Raw genomic sequence first — 24,763 nt, 5'->3', positions numbered from 1 at the left:
ATCGCTGCTATTTTCACCCCCCCGTGCAGGATTGGGGACCTTGGACATGCGCACACCACTACGCCACCAACGGAAAACTACGCAATATCTGGGGGAAGAAGCCACGCCCATCCGACCTGACCAGCCTGATTGACAGGCGAAAATGACTACTTTGGTAACGTATTTCGGCAGCATAGGTGGGGAATCGGGGTCCACAAACTACACTATTGTAATGCACAGCTCAGGCCATATTTAACAGTATTTTTATCTCATACCGAAAAAAACGGGGTGATAGGTTCCCTTTAACTACGATGGAATAACAATATAGTGCTTTGTGCCAAAGCACTATAATAATTAGTTTGTGTTGTTTGATTGGTTTTTGTTATCTCTCTGCATGAACAGGTCTGATATGTTTGGGCCACAGAAAGGGCGCCAAAATGTAAACTATAAAAGTGCATCATGCCTTTATGGACAGTACAGGTAAAGCCTGAGAATTGGACAAGGATTATCCAATGTAAAAAATTAAGTGCTTAAAAAAATTAAAAGAAATATTGTACATGTATAAATAAGAACAAAAACATTGTTCATAAAGGGTTAATGTCCATGCAAAAACAGCAAGGGTTAATCCCTATGCAGAAACAAAGCAACAGCATGCGGTCAAGGGTACGGACAACAATATGCTCAATGTAAACTCAAAGTCTCCATAACAAATAGCATCCTCATGTGAGGGTAGATACAATGTGTAAACACAATAAAAGTACCCGCCGTGCAAAGAAAACAACGTAATGTAAATAATTAAGTCAAATACCTACATAGTAGATGAGTGGATGGACCCCGACGTGCCGCCGCTAAATGCGTTTCGCCTGGTCTTATTCGCCTCCTGGATTCCTGGAAACTGCTGTGGACTGGAAGCACCTGATTCAAATAAAGCTATTTTTTTTACTTGAGATGCCCCGCCCCATCCATCCCATGATGCGATCATGGGGGGGGGGGGGTGGATTGCTATGGCAGTCGAGGGCCTGCTAAAGGCAACCCTGCCTGCCATGTCATTACCCCTGTGAAGCCCAACCATAGCCACTGTTACATTACAGTATATAGAGCATTGATCAGAAGATAAGAGAACTTTTTAAAAAATGAATGTTTCTCTAGTCACCTTCCACGACAGCGGCACCGGAGGATGTCTCCCCGCCTTAATGGGGGACGGGAACACAAAGAGGTTAAATACCCTCCCCTTCCTGCCACCTCCAGTGTCTTTTCTGTCCCCTATGGGGCATGAAGAGATCCTGTGGTGCTGACGTGGCCGGCAACCGGAGCACACAGTTCAGCTTATCATTAGCCGGGCAGCTGGGGTCAGGGGCGATGCTCTCCTCCTGGTATAGCTGCTCCCGTCTCCATGCCGCGCCTGGACTCGGGACCCCTATTCCCGCCCTTCCTGTGCCCCCTTGAGGGGTAAAAGCAGGGCAGTGACGTGCGGCTGGGGTCCCCTCGCGGCTCCCCCGGCTTCCTCCTCTCCTCGTGCTGGATTCCGCCGTACGCGCGCATCAGAAGTGACGCCCTAGTACTTCCGGATTGTTCCCTGCTCCCACATGGGGCGTTCTCACCTGGGATCCCCCCCCATTTTTCCTGCACCTGTGACCTGGGAGAGGAGGAGCACGCGGTGTCAGACGCCGGACCTCGGTTATTTAACCCTGGTCAGGGTTCACCACCAGGCAGAGGCGTAGCTAGGGTTTCAACTTAGGGGGGGCGAAACATCTGAGTGGGCCCCTAACCAGTTAACCCTGATTACAGTTACGGTTGCACACTGTAATTGTGAATATAGTGGAACCTCAGAATATGACCGCTCTGTTATTGAAAATAAATCTATATACAAACACGAACATTGATTTTACCGCCATATTATGACGATATGCAACTTTGATGGTTGCAATACTCTGAGTGCCCCTATAACAATATAATGCTTAAGTGCCCACTTTACATTTAATAATGTCCCCTGAGTTCCCTCATGTACTGCTCCATTATACACAGTATGGTGAGCTCAAAGCTTCCATATACACAGTACAAGTCCCCCACAGCTCCCCTATACACAGTATGATGATAACTCCCCGATACACCGCATGATGTTCTCACTGCTCCTCTTTACACAGTATAATGCTGACAGAGCTCCACTATAGAAAGGATAATGCCCCCCCCCCAGAGCTCCCCTATATACAGTGTAATGGGCCAACAGCTCCCATATGCACAATATGCCTTCACAGTTCCCTATACACAGTATGGTGGGTCCACAGCTCCCTTATAAACAGTATGATGGGCCCGCAGCTTCCGTCAAACAGTATGATGTCCCTCACAGTTCCCCTGTACACAGTATGATGGGCCCACAGCTTCTTTATACACAGTATGATGAGCCCGCAGCTCCCTTATACACAGTATGATGAGCCCGAAGCTCCCTTATACACAGTATGAGCCCACAGCTCCCCTATACACAGTATGATGGGCCCGCAGCTCCCTTATACACAGTATGATGAGCCCGTAGCTCCCTTATACACAGTATGATGGGCCCGCAGCTCCCTTATACACAGTATGATGAGCCCGCAGCTCCCTTATACACAGTATGATGAGCCCGCAGCTCCCTTATACACAGTATGATGGGCCCGCAGCTTCCTTATACACAGTATGATGAGCCCGCAGCTCCCTTATACACAGTATGATGGGCCCGCAGCTTCCTTATACACAGTATGATGAGCCCGCAGCTCCCTTATACACAGTATGATGGGCCCGCAGCTTCCTTATACACAGTATGATGAGCCCGCAGCTCCCTTATACACAGTATGATGGGCCCGCAGCTTCCTTATACACAGTATGATGGGCCCGCAGCTCCCTTATACACAGTATGATGAGCCCGCAGCTCCCTTATACACAGTATGATGAGCCCGCAGCTCCCTTATACACAGTATGATGGGCCCGCAGCTTCCTTATACACAGTATGATGAGCCCGCAGCTCCCTTATACACAGTATGATGGACCCGCAGCTCCCTTATACACAGTATGATGAGCCCGCAGCTCCCTTATACACAGTATGATGAGCCCGCAGCTCCCTTATACACAGTATGATGGGCCCGCAGCTTCCTTATACACAGTATGATGAGCCCGCAGCTCCCTTATACACAGTATGATGGGCCCGCAGCTTCCTTATACACAGTATGATGAGCCCGCAGCTCCCTTATACACAGTATGATGGGCCCGCAGCTTCCTTATACACAGTATGATGAGCCCGCAGCTCCCTTATACACAGTATGATGGGCCCGCAGCTTCCTTATACACAGTATGATGGGCCCGCAGCTCCCTTATACACAGTATGATGAGCCCGCAGCTCCCTTATACACAGTATGATGAGCCCGCAGCTCCCTTATACACAGTATGATGGGCCCGCAGCTTCCTTATACACAGTATGATGAGCCCGCAGCTCCCTTATACACAGTATGATGGGCCCGCAGCTTCCTTATACACAGTATGATGAGCCCGCAGCTCCCTTATACACAGTATGATGGGCCCGCAGCTTCCTTATACACAGTATGATGGGCCCGCAGCTCCCTTATACACAGTATGATGAGCCCGCAGCTCCCTTATACACAGTATGATGGGCCCGCAGCTTCCTTATACACAGTATGATGAGCCCGCAGCTCCCTTATACACAGTATGATGGACCCGCAGCTCCCTTATACACAGTATGATGGGCCCACAGCTTCCTTATACACAGTATGATGAGCCCGCAGCTCCCTTATACACAGTATGATGGACCCGCAGCTCCCTTATACACAGTATGATGGGCCCGCAGCTTCCTTATACACAGTATGATGGGCCCGCAGCTTCCTTATACACAGTATGATGAGCCCGCAGCTCCCTTATACACAGTATGATGGACCCGCAGCTTCCTTATGCACAGTATGATGGGCCCACAGCTTCCTTATACACAGTATGATGGGCCCGCAGCTCCACTATACACAGCATGATGGGCCCACAGCTCTCTTATACACAGCATGATGGGCCCACAGCTCCCCTATACACAGTATGATGGGCCCGCAGCTCCCTTATACACAGTATGATGGGTCCACAGCTCCCCTATACACAGTATGATGGGCCCGCAGCTCCCTTATACACAGTATGATGGGTCCACAGCTCCCCTATACACAGTATGATGGGCCCGCAGCTCCCTTATACACAGTGATGGGCCCGCAGCTCCCTTATACACAGAGTGATGGGCCCGCAGCTCCCTTATACACAGAGTGATGGGCCCGCAGCTCCCTTATACACAGAGTGATGGGCCCGCAGCTCCCTTATACACAGAGTGATGGGCCCGCAGCTCCCTTATACACAGAGTGATGGGCCCGCAGCTCCCTTATACACAGAGTGATGGGCCCGCAGCTCCCTTATACACAGAGTGATGGGCCCGCAGCTCCCTTATACACAGAGTGATGGGCCCGCAGCTCCCTTATACACAGAGTGATGGGCCCGCAGCTCCCTTATACACAGAGTGATGGGCCCGCAGCTCCCTTATACACAGAGTGATGGGCCCGCAGCTCCCTTATACACAGAGTGATGGGCCCGCAGCTCCCTTATACACAGAGTGATGGGCCCGCAGCTCCCTTATACACAGAGTGATGGGCCCGCAGCTCCCTTATACACAGAGTGATGGGCCCGCAGCTCCCTTATACACAGAGTGATGGGCCCGCAGCTCCCTTATACACAGAGTGATGGGCCCGCAGCTCCCTTATACACAGAGTGATGGGCCCGCAACTCCCTTATACACAGTATGATGGGACCGCAGCTCCCTGTCATGATTTGGCAGTTTGCAGTCACATAAAGTGACTGCAGACATTTATTCCAAGCCTTTATCAACTTTATAGTAATAAATTGCTTATTATTAAATTATTAAAGCACCACTCTAGCAGGGTTTTTTTTCCACCGCTGGAGTGGTGTTTTAAGTGCAAGTCCCCGGTCATTTACTCATCCTCCGGCGTAGTCACTATTTTGTGGCACTGCTGCAGTGCCGCAGCTCAGACTTGTGAGCGCAGCTTCTGACTGGCCAGAAGTGAGAAGCTATGTCACAAGCGCTCAATGTAAGACTATGAGGCTATGTGCACACGCTGCGGATTCGTGTGCGGATTTTTTTGCACCGTTTTTGCAAAATCCACAGGTAAAACGTGCTGTGTTTTACCTGTGGATTTAAGGTGAGTATCAGACAGGGGACAGGGGACGTGGATTTTCAGCACCGCTCCAGCAGTGAAATTTAAAAAAAAAAATGCTGCAGTGGTGCTGTAAATGTGATGCAGCTCTTGGTTACTGTATGGGGGCTTTGTATACTAATACTCATAAAAGACTCAGGTGGTACGTATCAAAAGCCCCCCATCTCCAGCCTCCCCAGACAGCAAATATTACATGTGATGAAGTACATATATCATAACAAAATATTATAATATTCAGCCCCCAGTGACCTGTCCCCCCTCCCCCACTTCATCCCCAATGCCCCCATCAACTCACATCCACCCCCTCAGTACCCTGTCCCACCTCACCCACCTTCAGCCCCCACAACACCCCCATGGTCTTACATTCACCTCCCAGTGCCCTGTCTCCCCTCCCCCACAATACCCCCATGGTCTCACATTCACCCCCCAGTGCCCTGTCCCCCCTCACCCACTTTCAGCTCCCACAATACCTCAATGGTCTCACATTCACCCCCCAGTGCCCTGTCCCCCCTCACCCACTTTCAGCTCCCACAATACCCCAATGGTCTCACATTCACATCACAGTGACATACCTGAATTTAATAAACCTAAAATCTTCCATCCCCAGCACTTACTGATAAAGTTTGCAGGCAGGACCAGGAAGTGTCTAGATGAAATTCATGCAAGTTGTGGGCACTAGGACCCAGCGTGCCTGAGCCAATCCCAGCGTGCACAGAGTGAAGAAAACTGCAGCCATGGGAAAAGCTTCATGATCAGGTCAGACAGGCGAAACCATTCACTGCAGGAGGGAGACTGCAGCAGGCCACTGTGCTAATAGCCAGCTTGCAGAGTCTCGGTCAGATAAGAGCAGACATTATAATGCTCTGCTCCTATGCGGTGTTCTGCCTCGTCATTGAAGTGGCCCTGGCTCCCGGTGGGCCCCTTCATGTGACAGGGCCCGGGGCGATGGCCCCCTCTGCCCCCCCAGTAGCTACGCTACTGCCACCAGGTAAGACCCTCTGTCTGTCTGGACTGTGGACTAACCATGGACAGTGACCGAACCCCCCCTTTCTCTGCGTCTGAGGAGCCCGGCATCCTCCCCTCTACTGTGAGTATCGGAAGAATAATAATAATAATAATAATAATCTTTATTTTTATATAGCGCTAACATATTCCGCAGCGCTTTACAGTTTGCACACATCATCACTGTCCCCAATGGGGCTCACAATCTAAATTCCCTATCAGTATGTCTTTGGAATGTGGGAGGAAACCGGAGTACCCGGAGGAAACCCACACAAACACGGAGAGAACATACAAACTCTTTGCAGATGTTGTCCTTGGTGGGGTTTGAACCAAGGACTCCAGCGCTGCAAGGCTGCTGTGCTAACCACTGCGCCGGTCCTCTTTACTTCTGAGTGGCATTTAGACTTAGTTTCTTTCTCTCTCTTTCTAGGGAGACAAGGCCTCTGCCCCCAAGAAGGACAAATCTTCCAGAAAAACGGAAGACCGCAAGTGTGGCGTATGTGCAACAAAGCTTCCTGTATCATACAAGAAGAAGCTTTGTCAATCCTGCACGGACGAGGTGTTGCGCACTGAACAACCGTCCCTCCTTGAAAGCATCAAATCAAATCACTTACTAAAAAAGTGCAGTCATCAGTATCTGTCCTTTCCCAGACCCTGTTACCAGAGTCTCCTCCTCCAAAAAAGAGGAAAATATCTGTGGTAGAGTCTGACTCAGACTCGGGTGAAATACGTTCTTCTGATTCGGAAGGTGTGTGGGAGAATGAGGGCTCCACTTCTAACCCCAGGGAAGATAATAAAAAAAATATTATTTTTCCTCTGAGGACATACGAGAATTAATTAGTATGGTTAGTGGGACAATGGGTGGTGAGGAAGAGGAGGTTAAGCAATCCGTGCCGGATGAGATGTTTGGGTGCTTAAAACCCAAAAAACTAAAAGGGTTCCCGATCCATGAAAATGTGCAGAACCTCATTTTACATGAATGGGAGTCCCCTGAAAAAGGGCTTAGCGTCCCATCTGAGTTAAAAAAAAAAAAAAAAAAAAAAAGCCAAAAAAAAAAAAAACCCGCTTCCCTCTAGATGGAGACACCTCTCTGTGGGACACACCAAAGGTGGATGTCCAGGTGTCCAGAGTGACAAAAAAGACAGCACTGCCATTTGAAGACTCATCCCAGCTCAGGGACCCCATGGATCGAAAAATGGAAAGTCTCCTTAGACGATCTTGGGACACATCCACGAACCTCATTAAGACAAACCTAGCATCTACATGTGTAGCTAGATCTCTGTTTCATTGGCTCAGAACTTTAGAGGATCACCTTACCCAGGGAACATAGAGAGAAGTGATTCTAGATTCCCTTCCCCTTCTCCAAAAAGCTATGGGGTTTCTTGCCGACGCCTTGGCGGAATCAGTCAGAGTGGCATCCAAAGCCGTGGTGCTTTCTAACTTGGCTAGGAGAGCTCTGTGGCTGAAGTCCTGGAGTGGCGACATTACATCCAAAGTGAAACTTTGTACCATTCCGTTTCAGGGTAGATACCTGTTTGGTCAGGCCCTGGATGATATTTTAGACAAAGCCACAGACAAAAAGAAGGCTTTCCCCGAGCAGAGGATTCCAAAAAAGAGGTTTTTTTCGTCCCTCAAGAGATCAGACCTCTCAAAGGGATTTCAAAGGCAAGGGCAAAACAGCCCGCTGGAGCTACCCTAAAGGGAAAAAGGGAAGGAATATCCTTGTTCCCCAAACCCAGCAGACTCCAGATAAACAGTGACAATTCCCTCGGGGTTGGGGGTCGCCTCTTGAACTTTATCAGCCAGTGGCGTTCCATCTCTTCAAACCCGTGGGTACTCAGTACCATTCAAGACGCTCTAAGATTGGAGTTCGAGAGTCCTCCCCCTTGTCGCCTAAGGGTTACCCCTTTACAAAGTCTCCATCCGCAGGATGCATTCTGCTCGGGCCTTCAGGATTTACTCCAGACGGGAGTTATCTCCCCAGTTCCTCAACAGGAGATAGGCAGAGGTCACTATTCTCGCCTATTTCGAATCAGAAAACCTTCGGGGAAGCACAGGATAATTATCAATCTGAAACCCTTATATTGGGTGATTACATACAGAAGATTCAAAATGGAATCAATAAGATCTGCTATTCCCCTTATAGGTCAGAACTGGGTGATGGCTACAGTGGATTTAAGGGACGCATATTATCATGTCCCCATTCATCAGAAATTCAGGAAATTCCTAAGATTTGCAATTTCCCAGGGCTGGATGATCACACCTTATCAGTTCAATGCCCTCTCGTTTGTAATCTCATCAGCACCTTGTTTGTTCACAAAGATCATGGCTGAGGCAGTGATTTTCATACGGCTTCAGGGGATTTGCATTATACCATATCTAGATGACCTGCTCATTGTCGCTCCATCAACTTCCCGTTTAAACACGGATGTGGTGAGGACCCTAGAAATCCTAGAATCCCTGGGATGGCTACCAAACCGGGAAAAATCAGATCTGCTTCCGTCCACAAGGAAGAAATTCCTAGGAGTTCTTCTGAATTCAGAGTTAAGAAAATCCTTTCTACCCAAAGAGCAACAACAGGATCTGATGCAAAGGATAAAGGAGTACAAAACCCTGAGGACTCCTACTCTGAGACATTCCATGTCCATTTTGGGGACCCTAACCTCTTGTATCCAGATGGTACCATGGGCTCGGGCCCAGGCCCATACCAGAATCCTTCAGACACACGTATTGTCTTCTTGGGACAGGCAACAGAGCTCCCTGTCAAAGAAAGTTCTTATTCCCAATCACGTCAGAACATCGCTGACATGGTGGCTCTGTCTCCGGAATCTTCAACAGGGGGTTAGTTGGGACCAGATCCCACTGAAGATTCTCACTTCAGATGCCAGTTGAAGGGGATGGGGAGCTGTAGTAGAGAATTCTCACTTCCAGGGCATATGGTCTCCGAACATCAGAGCCTGCTCATCAAACTTCAGGGAACTGAAGGCAGTGGAGGAGGCCTTAAAGGCCGCATCGACTCTTCTCCAGGGTCACCATGTCAAAATATACTCCGACAACATGACCACGGTAGCTTACCTCAGTCATCAAGGGGGTACGAGGTTCGAGAAATTAAAAAAATCTGGCTGCGGGAATTTTTTCCTGGGCAGAACGGCACCTCTTATCTATCACGGCAGTCCATCTAAAGGGGTCTACCAACACCTAGGTAGACTTTCTCAGCAGGAAAGATATACATCCGGGAGAATGGTGCCTGGATCAGGAAGTCTTTCTCTCTCTAGTTTCCTGATGGGGGATCCCGGACGTAGACTTATTCGCCAACAGACAGAATGCTAAGCTACAAGCATATTTTTCTCTAAACATGACAGACAAAGCACTGGGCATGGACGCTTTCTCACACCCCTGGGAGTTTGACCTTGCTTATGCTTTCTCGCCAATCCCGATTCTGTCAAAAACTCCAGAAAATCCGATCCGAACGGGTCATTACAATTCTGATTGCCCCTATGTGGCCGGGAAGGGGTTGGTACTGTGCACTGTTGGAGATGGCCCATGAGAGTCCAATACAATTACCCCAGAAGAGCAACCTTCTTCATCAAGGTCCTTTATTACACCCGAACCTACACAGATTGAACCTCGCAGCATGGCTACTGAAGCAGAAATTCTGAGAGCGAGAGGTTTTTATGAAGTAATTCAGACTCTTCAGAAAAGTAGGAAGCTGGTAACCAACGCCATTTATGGCAAAGTCTGGAAGAAATTTTCTTCATGGTGCTCTCCGAATACTCCGGACCCTTTCCATCCGAATGTTGCCCAGATCCTAAACTTCCTCCAGAGAGGTCTAGATTTAGGACTTAGGCCGAGTACATTTAAAGTTCAGGTCTCTGCACTTAATTCATTTTTTGATCAGGATTTGGCCAACCATCGTTGGATAAAACGCTTCATGACTTCAGCCAGTAGACTCTGTCCCACAGTGCCTAATCGTGTCCCCCCCGGGACCTGAATTTGGTACTAAATAGTCTGACACAATCTCACATTTCAACCTTTATCAGAATCTTCCTTAAAAGTTCTCACCCTCAAAACTGTCTTTCTAGTCGCCATTACCTCCGCTAGACGTGTAGGAGAGATACAGGCTCTTTCCATGCAAAAACCTTATTTCAGGGTAACAACTGACAGTATAATCCTTCGTTTAGACCCATAATTTTTACCAAAGGTAACGTCAGACTTTCATAGAGGTCAGGACATATTGCTGCCCTCATTCTGCCCAGACCCTTCCAACTGGAAGGAAAAGTCCTTCCACACCTTGGACGTCTGAAGGACGGTTCTTTTCTACCTCCAACAGACTGAGAGCTGGAGGATTGATCGAAGTTTATTTATCCAATACTCAGGAAGGAACAAGGGCAAAAAGACGGCAAAGAACACAATTGCCAATTGGATTAAGCAAGCCATAGCCCTTGCATATTCATCTCAGAACTTATCCCCTCCTTTATCACTAAAGGCCCACTCTACACGGTCAGTGTCGACATCATGGGCAGAGAGAGGAGACGCATCTACGGAGCAGATCTGCAGAGCCGCCACCTGGTCGTCGGTTCACACGTTCACCAGGCACTACAGATTAGATTTTAACAGGGATTTAACATTCGGCAGACAAGTTCTGCAGGCTGTCGTCCCTCCCTAAGAAATTATTTGTTGGTACCACTCTGATACCGCTGTCGTGGAAGGTGACTAGGGAAAATAGAATTAGTCTTACCGGTAATTCGGTTTCTAGGAACCTTCCAGGACAGCACTAATTTCCCTCCCTATTGACGATATTTATTGAGGGGTTCCTGCACCGTGTTGGTAATTATACATACTACTGTTTCCAGAAAAAGCACTGGAGGTGGCAGAAAGGGGAGTGTATTTAACCTCTTTGTGTTCCTGTCCCCCATTAGGGCGGGGAGACATCCTCCGGTACCGCTGTCGTGGAAGGTTCCTAGAAACCGAATTACTGGTGAGACTAATTCTATTTTTTAACCCTTTCGCGACATGCAAGCGTATATGCACTGTATATATAATGCTGTGCGGGAACTGCGTTCATGCTGAGCACTGCTGCGATCAGGTGCGATTATCGGGTCTATATGAGAGCTGACACCCTCTAGCAACATCCACAATCTATGCTAGCACCGATCCAGACGTTTAACCCCTCTGATGCCACTGTCAATAGTGACCGCATCACCTAGGAGCATCGCAGAGGGAGTGACCTCACTCTGTGCTCTCATCGGCACAACTTGATGCAAAATATAGGGGGCTTCCACTTTACTGGTAGTACAAAGGCACTGGAAAAACGAAATGACTCCTCGCCCCCCCAAAAGAAGTCCAGTAAATTCTGCACTCCCAAATCCAAATGTCCCCACTCTTCTGTGCCCCATTGTGCCTAAACCACATTGTGTCCACATGTTTGGCATTTCTGTAGTGGTGAGAGCCTTGCTAATTTACAGGTGCATGTCTCCAGAATCATGAGCTGGGCATAATGTACTGGTGACTACAATATACTAGGCACTACAGTGTACAGGCACTACAATAGCAAATGAACAATTTTCACTCAGTAACATCCACTACTGCTTGTTCCTGGAAAACACCCATGGAATAAAAATCGTCACTACACCTGTAGATAAATTCCCAAAAGGGTATAATTTCCAAAATGGGGTGACCTGAGGGAGGCATTCTGCTTCTCTAGTATTTGGGGACTCTGCATATGGAGTCAGCAAACTATTCTAGGAAAATCTGAGCTCCAGGAGGCAAATAGTGCTCCGTCCCTCAGTCTCCCCGTATGGCTAAGCAGTACTGTACAGCCACATATGGGGTATTACCACATTCAGCAGAAATTGTGGGACACATTTTAGTGCCATTTTTACCCATTTTCCTATATGAAACTGTAAAATCTGTGGCTAACGCACTATCTTGGTGGTAAAAAAAAATTATTTTTTCTTCACTGCCCATTAGTATAAAATTCTATGATCCACCTGTCATGTCAATATGATCACTGCACTCCTAGATGAATTCATTGAGATGTGTAGTTTGTAAAATGGGGTGAATTATGGGGAGTTCTACCAATGTGACTTGGCACCGTCAAACCATTCAAGCAAAATCTGAACTCCAATATGGCGTTTCTTCCTTTCTGTTCTTTGCACTGTGCCTCAAAAGTAGATTTTGACCACATAGAACACATGGGGTATCGGTGTACTCAGGAGAAATTGCACAACAAATTTAGGGTCCATTTTCTCCTGTTGCCCTCTTAAAAAATTTGGGTCTAAAAAAACTTTTTTTTTTTTAATTTTCACGACTCAATGTTATAAACCTGTATGAAGTACCTGGGGGTTCAAGATGGTCAAGGCATATCTTGATAAGTTCCCTAAGGGGTCTAGTTTCCAAAATGGTGTCACTTGTGGGGAGTTTCCACTTTTTAGGCACATCAGGGGCTCTCCAAACGCAACACTACATCCTCAAATTATTCCAGCAAACTTTACATAAAAAAAAAATCAAATGGCGCTCCTTCCCTTCTGAGCCAATGCTGTACGCCCAAACAGTTGTTTTCTGCCACATATGGGGTATCTGTGTGCTCAAGAGAAATTGTGCAACAAATTGTATCGTACATTTTCTCCCGTTATCCTTGGGTAAGTAAAAAAAATTGGGTCTAAAGGAAAATTTTGGAGAAATAAGTTAAATGTTTATTTTTTCCTTCCACATTCCATTAAATCAGTCATGTCACACAAAATCTATATAATCGTCTAAGGTCCACTTCCATCTGTTTGTCTGTCTGTCTGTCACTGAAATCCCGCGTCGCTGATTGGTATACCATGGTATACCATACATACCATTTCCACCATACGATTCACATCGATCCCCATGCGACGGTACGACTCCATTTTCGCTACAATCCGCCCACACACTTCCTCCACATCACTGACATCACTTCCTTCTGCTGCGGTTTTGACACCCAAATCCGCAGATAATCCGCTGATGGTTTTTACATCTGCGGTTTATCTGCGGATTTGACCCACAAAATGGAAGTCAATGGGTGCAGAAACACTGCAGATCTGCATAAAAGTGACATGCACTTCTTTTAAATTCGCAGCGTTTCTGCGCAGATTTTTCCGCACCATCTGCACAGCTTTTTTTTTTTTTCCATTGAACAACATTGTACTGTACATCAGTGCGGATCTGCAGCGTTTCTGCGCGGAAAAATCTGCTGCGGATCCGCAGCAAATCCGCATCGTGTGCACACAGTACTAGAGAAGAATAAAAACCCCCAAAAACTCTAGAGTTGCTTTTTTTCCAGTCAACACAACTTCACTCCGCCCCCCCATTGAAAAAAAAAAAATCCCTATTTTGATTTTTGATAGGAGTAATACAAAACACGTTTAAGACTTTTTTTTTCTCTTTACTTCTTTTCCAGGAGTATGAACATGTGCGACAGGAATATGAGAAAGTAAAGGAATTACGTGACCAAGTGAAAGAAGAACTAAAGCAGAAGCAAGAGTCACAAGCCCCACTTAATCAAAAACTTCAAAAGTATGACAAGCAACATAAGCAAATTGATGGCAGAATGAAAGAGAAAGTGAGGATTTTTAAGAAAACAATAAATATGAAAAAAAAGGTTTTTACTTTGGATGTAGACCACAAAAACTTTTTTGAATGATGAATTAACCCCTTTTTCCTGTGCTTAATAGTTCAGTGTTAAGAGGGGGTAGTTTTCTGGCATTGTGATGGTATGGGGCTTGTAGGTATGCCAGTAACATCAGCAGCCTCTGTCAGTAGAACCTATATCAGACACACTTCTGCAGCGGCTGACAACTTCAACCTTGTCAGATTAAGGGTACGTGCACCCGACATGATTATGTGCTACTTAAACATTCAAATGAGCGAACATTTGTATTTCTATGTAGGAGCGACTTGCCGTTCAGTATTTGAGTGACTTAAAACTGCTTCCGGTTTCCCAGCACACACCGTGGTTAAATGAATATTCTTCAGTTCTGTGCGTTCTACAGTACATGTCAATTGGCAGGCTATGAAGACGTCGGGTGTTTTTTTTTTTTTCTCTTTGTTTTAACCCCTTCCCGACCCATGACGCCACGTAGGCGTCATGAAAACCCGTGCCAATCCGACCCATGACGCCTATGTGGCGTCATGGAATGATCGCGTCCCTGCAGATCGGGTGAAAGGGTTAACTCCTATTTTACCCGATCTGCAGGGAGAGGGGGAGTGGTGCTTCAGCCCAGGGGGGGTGGCTTCACCCCCCCGTGGCTACGATCGCTCTGATTGGCTGTTGAAAGTGAAACTGCCAATCAGAGCGATTTGTAATATTTCACCTAAAAAACTGGTGAAATATTACAATCCAGCCATGGCCGATGCTGCAATATCATCGGCCATGGCTGGAAAACCTGAAGTCACCCCCCCCCCACACCCACCGATCGCCCCCCCAGTCCTCCGTTAGTCCTCCGGTCCCCTCCGTCCGCCTGCCGGCTCCCCCGTCCTGCTGTCCGCTCCCCCCTGTGCTCCGATCACCCCCCCCCTGTGCTCCAATCACCCCCCCTGTGCTAGAATCCACCACCCCACCACCCCTTCATACTTACCGATCCTCCCGGTGTCCGTACGCCTCCTCGCTGGGCGCCGCCATCTTCCAAAATGGCGGGCGCATGCGCAGTGCGCCCGCCGCATCTGCCGGCCGGCAAAGTACATTTTGATCGCTGTGGTAGGTTCTATCACAGCGATCAAAATAAAAAAATAATAAAAAAAACCCCCCCCCTTTATCACCCCCATAGGTAGGGACAATAATAAAATAAAGAAAATATTTTTTTTTCTTTTTCCACTAGGGTTAGGGTTAGAACTAGGGTTAGAACTAGGGGTAGGGTTAGGGGTAGGGTTAGGGTTACGGGTAGGGTTAGGGGTAGGGTTATGGCATGTGCACACAGAGCGGATCGGCCGCGGATCGGCCGCGGATCGGCCGCGGATCGGCAGCGGATCGGCCGCGGATCGGCCGCGGATCGGCAGCGGATCGGCAGCGGATCCGCAGCGGATCGGCCGCGGATCGGCAGCGGATCGGCCGCGGATCGGCAGCGGATCCGCAGCGGATCCGCAGCGGATTGGCAGCGGATTGGCCGCGGATCCGCAGCGGATTGGCCGCAGATCCGCAGCGGATTGGCCGCTGCGAATTCGAAGTAGTTTTCCATCAGGTTTACAGTACCATGTACACCTAAGGAAAACCAAATCCGCTGTGCCCATGGTGCGGAAAATTCCGTGCAGAAACGCTGCGTTGTATTTTCCGCAGCATGTCAATTCTTTGTGCGGATTCCGCAGCGTTTTACACCTGTTCCTCAATAGGAATCCGCAGGTGAAATCCGCACAAAAAAACACTGGAAATCTGCTGTAAATCCGCAGGTAAAACGCAGTGCCTTTTACCTGCAGATTTTTCAAAAATCGTGCGGAAAAATCTCACACGAATCCGCAACGTGGGCACATAGCCTTAGGGTTAGGGTTGGAATTAGAGTTAGGGTTGGAATTAGGGCTAGGGTTTGAAATAGGGTTAAGATTAGGCTTGTGGTTAGGGTTACGGATAGGGTTAGGGGTGTGTTGGGGTTACAGTTGTGGTTAGGGTTGGGATTAGGGTTACGGTTGGGATTAGGGTTAGGATTAGGGTTGGAATTAGGGTTACGGGTGTGTTGCGGTTAGGGTTGTGGTTAGGGGTTTGTTGGGGTTAGGGTTGTGATTAGGGTTATGGCTACAGTTGGGATTAGGGTTACGGGTGTGTTGCGGTTAGGGTTGTGGTTAGGGGTGTGTTGGGGTTAGTGTTGAAGTTAGAATTGAGGGGTTTCCACTGTTTAGGCACATCAGGGGTCTCCAAACACAACATGGCGCCACCATTGATTCCAGCCAATCTTGCGTTCAAAAAGTCAAATGGTGCTCCCGCCCTTCCAAGCCCCGACGTGCGCCCAAACAGTGGTTTACCCCCACATTTGGGGCACCAGCGTACTCAGGACAAACTGGGCAACAACTGTTGGGGTCCAATTTCTCCTGTTACCCTTGCAAAAATAAAAAATTACTTGCTAAAACATAATTTTTGAGGAAAGAACAATTATTTTTTATTTTCACGGCTCTGCGTTATAAACTTCTGTGAAGCACTTGGGGGTTGAAAGTGCTCACCACACATCTAGATAAGTTCCTTCGGGGGTCTAGTTTCCAAAATGGGGTCACTTGTGGGGTGTTTCTACTGTTTAGGCACATCAGGGGCTCTGCAAATGCAATGTGACGCCCGCAGACCATTCCATCAAAGTCTGCATTTCAAATGTCACTACTTCCCTTCCGAGCCCTGACTTGTGCCCAAACAGTGGTTTACCCCCACATATGGGGTATCAGCGTACTAACAACAAACTGGGCAACAAATATTGGGGTCCAAATTCTCCTGTTACCCTTGTGAAAATAAAAAATTGCTTGCTAAAACATCTTTTTTGAGGAAAGAAAAATGATTTTTTATTTTCACGGCTCTGCGTTGTAAACTTCTGTGAAGCACTTGGGGGTTCAACGTGCTCACCACACATCTAGATAAGTTCCTTGGGGGGTCTAGTTTCCAAAATGGGGTCACTTGTGGGGGGTTTCTACGGTTTAGGCATATCAGGGGCTCTGCAAACGTAACATGATGCCCGCAGACCATTCCATCAAAGTCTGCATTCCAAAACGTCACTACTTCCCTTCCGAGCCCCGGCATGTGCCCAAACAGTGGTTTACCCCCACATATGGGGTATCAGCGTACTCAACAGAAACTGGACAACAACTTTTGGGGTCCAATTTCTCCTGTTACTCTTGCAAAAATAAAAAATTCTGGGCTAAAAAAATATTTTTGAGGAAAGGAAACACATTTATTATTTTCACGGCTCTGCGTTATAAACTTCTGTGAAGCACTTGGGGGTTCAAAGTGCTCACCACACATCTAGATAAGTTCCCTGGGGGTCTATTTTCCAAAATGGAGTCACTTGTGGGGAGTTCCTACTGTTTAGGCACATCAGGGGCTCTGCAAACGCAACCTGATGCCCGCAGAGCATTCCATCAAAGTCTGCATTTCAAAACGTCACTACTTCCCTTCCGAACCCCGACGTGTGCCAAAACAGTGGTTTACCCCCACATATGGGGTATCAGCGTACTCAGGAGAAACTGGACAACAACTTTTGGGGTCCAATTTCTCCTGTTACTCTTGCAAAAATAAAAAAATTCTGGGCTAAAAAAATATTTTTGAGGAAAGGAAACACATTTTTTATTTTCACGGCTCTGCGTTATAAACTTCTGTGAAGCACTTGGGGGTTCAAAGTGCTCACTACACATCTAGATAAGTTCCCTTGGGGAACTTGGGGGTCTAGTTTCCAAAATGGAGTCAATTGTGGGGAGTTCCTACTGTTTAGGCACATCAGGGGCTCTGCAAACGCAACCTGACGTCCGCAGAGCATTCCATCAAAGTCTGCATTTCAAAACGTCACTACTTCCCTTCCGAACCCCGACGTGTGCCAAAACAGTGGTTTACCCCCACATATGGGGTATCAGCGTACTCAGGAGAAACTGGACAACAACTTTTGGGGTCCAATTTCTCCTGTTACCCTTGGGAAAATAAAAAATTGTGGGCTAAAAAATCATTTTTGAGAAAAGGAAAAATTATTTTTTATTTTCATGGCTCTGCGTTATAAACTTCTGTGAAGCACTTGGGGGTTCAAAGTGCTCACCACACATCTAGATTAGTTCCTTGGGAGGTCTAGTTTCCAAAATGGGGTCACTTGTGCGGGAGCTCCAATGTTTAGGCACACAGGGGCTCTCCAAACGCGACATGGTGTCCGCTAATGATTGGAGCTAATTTTCCATTCAAAAAGCCAAATGGCGTGCCTTCCCTTCCGAGCCCTGCCGTGCGCTCAAACAGTGGTTTACCCCCACATATGGGGTATCATCGTACTCAGGACAAACTGGACAACAACATTTGGGGTCCAATTTCTCCTATTACCCTTGGGAAAATAAAAAATTCTGGGCTAAAAATCATTTTTGAGGAAAGAAAAATTATTTTTTTATTTTCACGGCTCTTTGTTATAAACTTCTGTGAAGCACCTGGGGGTTATAAGTGCTCACTATGCATCTAGATAAGTTTCTTGGGGGGTCTAGTTTCCAAAATGGGGTCACTTGTAGGGGAGCTCCAATGTTTAGGCACACAGGGGCTCTCCAAATGCGACATGGTGTCCGCTAACGATTGGAGCTAATTTTTCATTCAAAAAGTCAAATGGCGCTCCTTCCCTTCCGAGCCTTACCATGTGCCCAAACAGTGGTTTACCCCCACATGTGAGGTATTGGTGTACTCAGGAGAAATTGCCCAACAAAATTTAGGATCCATTTTATCCTGTTGCCCATGTGAAAATGAAAAAATTGAGGCTAAAATAATTTTTTTGTGAAAAAAAAGTACTTTTTCATTTTTACGGATCAATTTGTGAAGCACCTGGGGGTTTAAAGTGCTCACTATGCTTCTAGATAAGTTCCTTGGGGGGTCTAGTTTCCAAAATGGGGTCACTTGTGGGGGAGCTCCAATGTTTAGGCACACGGGGGCTCTCCAAACGCGACATGGTGTCCGCTAAAGATTGGAGCCAATTTTTCATTGAAAAAGTCATATGGCGCTCCTTCCCTTCCGAGCCCTGCCGTGCGCCCAAATAGTGGTTTACCCCCACATATGAGGTATCAGCGTCCTCAGGACAAATTGGACAACAACGTCCGTGGTCCAGTTTCTCCTTTTACCCTTGGGAAAATAAAAAAATTGTTGCTAAAAGATCATTTTTGTGACTAAAAAGTTAAATGTTCATTTTTTACTTCCATGTTGCTTCTGCTGCTGTGAAACACCTGAAGGGTTAATAAACTTCTAGAATGTGGTTTTGAGCACCTTGAGGGGTGCAGTTTTTAGAATGGTGTCACTTTTGGGTATTTTCAGCCATATAGAACCCTCAAAATGACTTCAAATGTGAGGTGGTCCCTAAAAAAAATGGTTTTGTAAATTTTGTTGTAAAAATGAGAAATCACTGGTCAAATTTTAACCCTTAACTTCCTAGCAAAAAAAAAATTTGTTTCCAAAATTGTGCTGATGTAAAGTAGACATGTGGGAAACGTTATTTATTAACTATCTTGTGTCACATAACTCTCTGGTTTAACAGAATAAAAATTCAAAATGTGAAAATTGCGAAATTTTCAAAATTTTCGCCAAATTTCCGTTTTTTTCACAAATAAACTCAGAAATTATCGACCTAAATTTACCACTAACATGAAGCCCAATATGTCACGAAAAAACAATCTCAGAATCGCTAGGATCCGTTGAAGCGTTCCTGAGTTATTACCTCATAAAGGGACACTGGTCAGAATTGCAAAAAACGGCAAGGTCATCAAGGCCAAAATAGGCTGGGTCATGAAGGGGTTAATGTTTTGCCAACGTTTTTGTTTTAAAAAACCGCTAGCTGTTTTTTTTTATTGGGAAACCAGTAGACTAGATGCCTCAAGCACAATGGGAAAACACTGAAAAAACAAACAAAAAAATCCACTGGCGCTCAGGAAATGACCAAGAAATCCCGGAAATAGACTTCTTCCTTTTGAAATATTTGGCGGGTTTGCCCACCTTAAATGCATTGCTTGCATGTACCCCATCTCCTAAGAATCTAATATGTTTTTACAGCCCATCAGCATGCTTAGTGGGTGTAAAGTTGCTTTGGCAGCCGGCGGCCTAACAAAGACCCCCTGATCTGCCTATAAGGCCTATCATATGTAGCAAAGTTTTCTGCCTGAAACCACACCTTTGGGAATAAATGTAATGAGGGAGAGTGCTCCTAGTAGCCAGCTTTCCTGCCATTTATGAAATGTATGATCAGCTCATTGGTTCCCCAGTAATGATACTGTATTTTGGGGAGACCCAGCAGAGTGCAGCTGAGTGAGCAACTTCACCTAGGTCCATTCACTTCAACAGTGGTTGTGCACATCTATTCAGAATATCCTAATATTTAGCAGGTTTACTGATTTTCTTATGACTTCCAGATAAATGACATTCGGGAAACTTCAAAGAAGTGCAAACAGAAGCAGGAGCTTGTGGAAATAAAAGAAAAAGAGGTCCGTATTCCCATGTCTACGTTTGTTTCCAATCTGATTGTCACTTTATTGTCTTAAGTCCTGAATCTAACAGTTTTCAAAATCTCTATAAATAAAACAGATAGAAGACATTCAGCAAAGATTAAGAATGAGAAAAGATGAAGAAAATGACAGACAAAAGAGGATTTTTAACATTCGTAAAATGATTGAGGACTGGCAAAATGAGCTGAAGTCTATGGCCAACCAGGACAGTCTGCAACCAGAAATCGATTTTATTGCAAGAGAGTTGCGTGATATCCAGGATGAGAAGTCGGCTGTGGAAAGTGACATGAGTGACGCTCGAATGGAAAGACAAAACTTGGAGGGAGAAAAAAGAGGTAGTTACATGTTTTGTTCATTGTATCTTTACGGTTAAAACCGGCAATAATATTTAAAGGGTTTTCGCTGCTGGGTACATGCTATCTCAGGTGCATGAACGTCATTTTTCTACTGAACAACTTGGGTGATAGAAGGCTTAAATTTGCCTAACATGCCAATCAGCACGGTGCTTTATAATCTGGAGCATGCGTTTTTTTTGCGGCAAAAAAACGCCTCTAGAAATTACTACATGTTGCATTTCTGCAACAGAACGCATGCAGCAAAAAAACGCATGCTTCGTTAAACGCGGCCAAACGCGTACAAAAAAACCGCATGCGTTTTTAATGTTAAACATAGGGAAAAAAAACGCATGCATTTTTTTCTGTACAAACGCTGCAGATCAAAACGCAAGTGTGAAACCAGCCTAAGTGACTGAGCAAAATTTTTTTAAAATCTGGCCGGTGTCACTTAATGTGGTAATAACGCTGGAATGCTTCAACATACCTCATTGATTTTGGGAATGTTTTTTTTTTTTGTGACACATTGTACTTTATGATAAAGATAACTTCATGTTGATATTTTTTGCACTTTCTTATACAAATATCAGAAATATTAAAAAATTTTTTAAAAAAGTGCAATTTTCAAACTTTGATTATCCTTTTAATCCAGATAGTCATACCACACAAAAACATTAATAAATAACATTTCCCTCATGCCTGCTTTACATCAGGACCATTTTTAAGATGTTGTTTTATTTTGTTCGCATTTTAGAAGGTTTAAAAATGTAGCAGTCATTATTCATTTTTTCAAGGAAATTTACACAACTTTTTTTAGGCCCCTTTCACACGTCAGTTTTTTGCCATCAGTTATAATCCATCGAATTTTGAAAAAAACTGATCCATCGCAGATTGTGAAAAACAATGATGTGTGAAAGGTGCTTTAGGGACCTGTTAAATTTTGAAGTGACTTTTAGGGATCCTATATATTGGAAACCCCCCAAAAGTGATACTATTTTAAAAAACACCCCTCAACATATTCAAAATTGCTTTTAGATAGTTTAACACCTTAGGTGCTTTTCAGGAATTAATGCAAAGTGGCATGACAGGAATGTAGAAATTGATTTTCTTTATCGCTTCATTGGGGGACACAGACAACCGTGGGTGTATGCTGCTGCTGCTGCTAGCAGGCTGACACTATGCAAAAAGGGAAAAAGAGTAGCTCCTCCCTGACAGTATACACCCACCGACAGGCACCAAGCACCTCAGTTTGTGCTTAGTCTGTAGGAGGCGGACCTGGATCTTCAGATCCGCTGCTAACCTTTGTTCCCTTTCAGGTTTTATTGTTTTTAGTAACTGTCTCTTTTTGTCTTTCAGATACAGCAATTCAGGGAAACAGGGTGTTATTCTCACTCTGCCTTCCCAGGAGAGGCGGCTGAGCGAGCAGTGTGGTGTCGCCCACATCGCAACTCTCAGACCGCCGGCAGGACATTATCCCGTCACCCTCACAGGTGCTCCAGGGTCTAACTGGTGCAGTCTTTGCCAAAAATGTTCCCCTCACCCCTCTTGTCGGAGAGTGCTGAGAGTTAGAGGGTGGTCACCGGCAGTGACCTTCCCCCTGCGCTATAGGGGTTGATGCCGTCTTCTGGATGAAGGATTCCTGATCCAGCGACCCTGTCTATCATGGGCCCCTGGACGATCGTCATGTCATGTGGAGGCGGATTACAAGGAAGGTAACGGATCATCGTCCCTTAACTCCGCAGTGCCCGGGGGTTTGTTCCCTTATAGACTCCTCCCGCTCCTCGCAGCAGTATTCTAACATTACTGGGTGTCCCTGCGCATCTCCGGTTCTCTTCCTACCTGACATTTTACTTTCACCTTCCCCGGCTGGCCGCGCCCCCCGCCTCGGGCGCGCCCCCCGCCTCGGGCTCGCTTTCTCGGTGCTCTTTTTCCTCAACTCAAGATCGCTCTTTCAAATATGGCACGCCCACTTTATTGCGCAGCCCTATCGGGAGCTTTGGCTCACTCACCTCAGCGATCAATCTTTAGGCACGCTCCTCTTCACTGCAGAGGCTTCTGCAACTCCGTGCATGGGGGGATCGTGGTGTTGGGGGACACAGATATCTCTGCTATCTGCGGTACAGTAGGCTTGTTATTCAGCGCTATCTCTGCTCCTCTCCTCGGTATCTCCCTTATACCGCTACAGGTTCACCTAAGCCTGTTATTAGTATAGCGTTTTCAGAATCTCCTTATGTCTAACTCTTCTGGAGCCTCCCTCTCCAAACCTACCATAACTCATTACGCCTGCGCTCGCTGCAAGAAAAAGTGGTCAGTAGGCCAGTCGTCGCCTTTCTGCCAGTCCTGCAGTCCTCCTACCATGTCTGCACCGCAGGAAGCTTCCGACTTTCGGGATGAGTGCACTCCGTCTCCCCCAGAGTGGGCTGTTGCTATGTCCCAGTCAGTATCTGACTTGACTAAGGTTTCCCAGTCTCTGGTCCAGGCGCTTGAATGACTTCCACAGCTATCTGCAGCCACCAGTGCTCCGAACGTCTCATGGCGATTCGCACGCACCTGATAACGACCCTCAGAGAGACAAACCAGCCAGCCGTTATAGAAAGAGGACTCTGTCTGGCTCTTCGTCCAGCTCTCCGGGTCCCTCCGCAGCACTCAAGCTGCTCTCCTCTTCCCAATTCACCTCTTCAGAGGAGGACCTTGGGTCTGATGTGGACTCCCAGTCCGGGTCTGACTCCGATTCATACCAGACTTCTAGTATGCAGGCTATCGTGGATAGTCTCATCTCGGCTCAAAAACTCAAACTAAAACAGGATGAGGCTCCTCCCCAGGATCCTTCCGTTTCCTTTAAGCGGGTCAAACGTCCCTCTCGCTCCTTTCCCAACCACAAGGAGTTTGAGTCTACCCTGTCTAAGCACTAGGAGCATCCCGAAAAGCATTTTTCGGGCAGAAAACATCTAAACGTTCTATATCCTCTTAGTGCCGATCTTCTTTCTAAGTGGGCAGAGTCCCCCAAAGTGGACCCGCCGGTCTCTCGTCTTTCTTCTAAGACGGTTCTGTCCTTACCGGATGGTGCGTCTCTTAAGGACACAACGGACAGACAAATTGAGGCACTAGCCAAATCAGCCTTCGAGGCAACGGGCGCTTCCCTCTGTCCCAGTTTCGCCTCTACCTGGGTGGCAAAGGCAGTCTCTTCCTGGGTCAAAATTCTTTGCAGGGGCATTTTGGCTTCAGCTTCTCCAGACGAGCTAGCCGAACTTGCAGACCAGATTAACCACGCTGGCAAATATCTTCTCACTGCCTCCTTGGATGCAGCAGCCTGTGCGTCCAAGGCGAGTAGCAACATCGTCGCTATTCGCTGCATTCTTTGGCTGAAGGCATGGAATGCTGATACTACTAAGAAGTCCCTCACCAACTTAGCCTTTCAGGGTTCTAGGCTTTTTGGAGCTCGGTTGGACCAGATTATTTCAGACGCAAGTAGAGGCAAGAGCACATCACTTCCTCAGTCCAAGCCAAAACGCTTTTTCAACAGAAAAGGCCCTCGGCCTTTTCGTCCCTTTCACCCGTTTGCAGTCTCAGACTCCTCATCACAGCAAGAGCGCCCCGCGGCCTCGGGCGAACGCAGAAAACCTTCTTACAAGCCAGCCCCCAGTTGGAGGCCCAGGGGTCAACCTTTCAGGTCCTTTGGGTCCCGTTCCAACAGATACCGTTCTAAGTGATGGGTCGCCCCTACCTGGGTGTCTTTCCAGGGTGGGAGGCAGGCTTCTTTTCTTCAAGGACGTCTGGTTGTCGGTGGTCAGCGACACCTGGGTCAGAGCGATCATTACCTCCGGCTACAAAATCGAATTTTCCTCCCTCCCCGAAAATCACTTTTTTCCCTCTTGTCCACCCAAACAACCGTCCCAATTACCCGGTTTGCTTCAGGCCGTGGCCTCCCTGGTTGCCGCCAGAGTAGTCCTCTCCGTTCCTTCCAACAAGCGGTTTTCCAGGTTCTACTTGAACCTCTTTGTAGTCCCGAAGAAGGACTGTTCTCTCCGATTCTGGATTTAAAGCTTCTGAAACGCCATG

At 46.9% G+C, this 24,763-nt stretch overlaps 1 protein-coding gene across 2 annotated transcripts in view; it reads left to right on the top strand.

Moving 5' to 3' along the window:
• Window positions 1–24,763, top strand: part of SMC5 (structural maintenance of chromosomes 5) — a 290,983-nt gene that overhangs the window by 35,813 nt on the left and 230,407 nt on the right. For both annotated transcript variants that reach the window (XM_077249064.1, XM_077249065.1), the window contains exons 7-9: window positions 13,645–13,806; window positions 20,280–20,351; window positions 20,452–20,707. In XM_077249064.1, coding sequence (XP_077105179.1) covers window positions 13,645–13,806; window positions 20,280–20,351; window positions 20,452–20,707 — 490 coding nt within the window. The remainder of the gene's footprint in view (window positions 1–13,644; window positions 13,807–20,279; window positions 20,352–20,451; window positions 20,708–24,763) is intronic.

The sequence above is a fragment of the Ranitomeya variabilis genome, chromosome 1 (genome assembly GCF_051348905.1).
Source record: "Ranitomeya variabilis isolate aRanVar5 chromosome 1, aRanVar5.hap1, whole genome shotgun sequence".
NCBI lineage: Eukaryota > Metazoa > Chordata > Amphibia > Anura > Dendrobatidae > Ranitomeya > Ranitomeya variabilis.
This window is presented reverse-complemented; position numbering and strand designations above follow the sequence as displayed.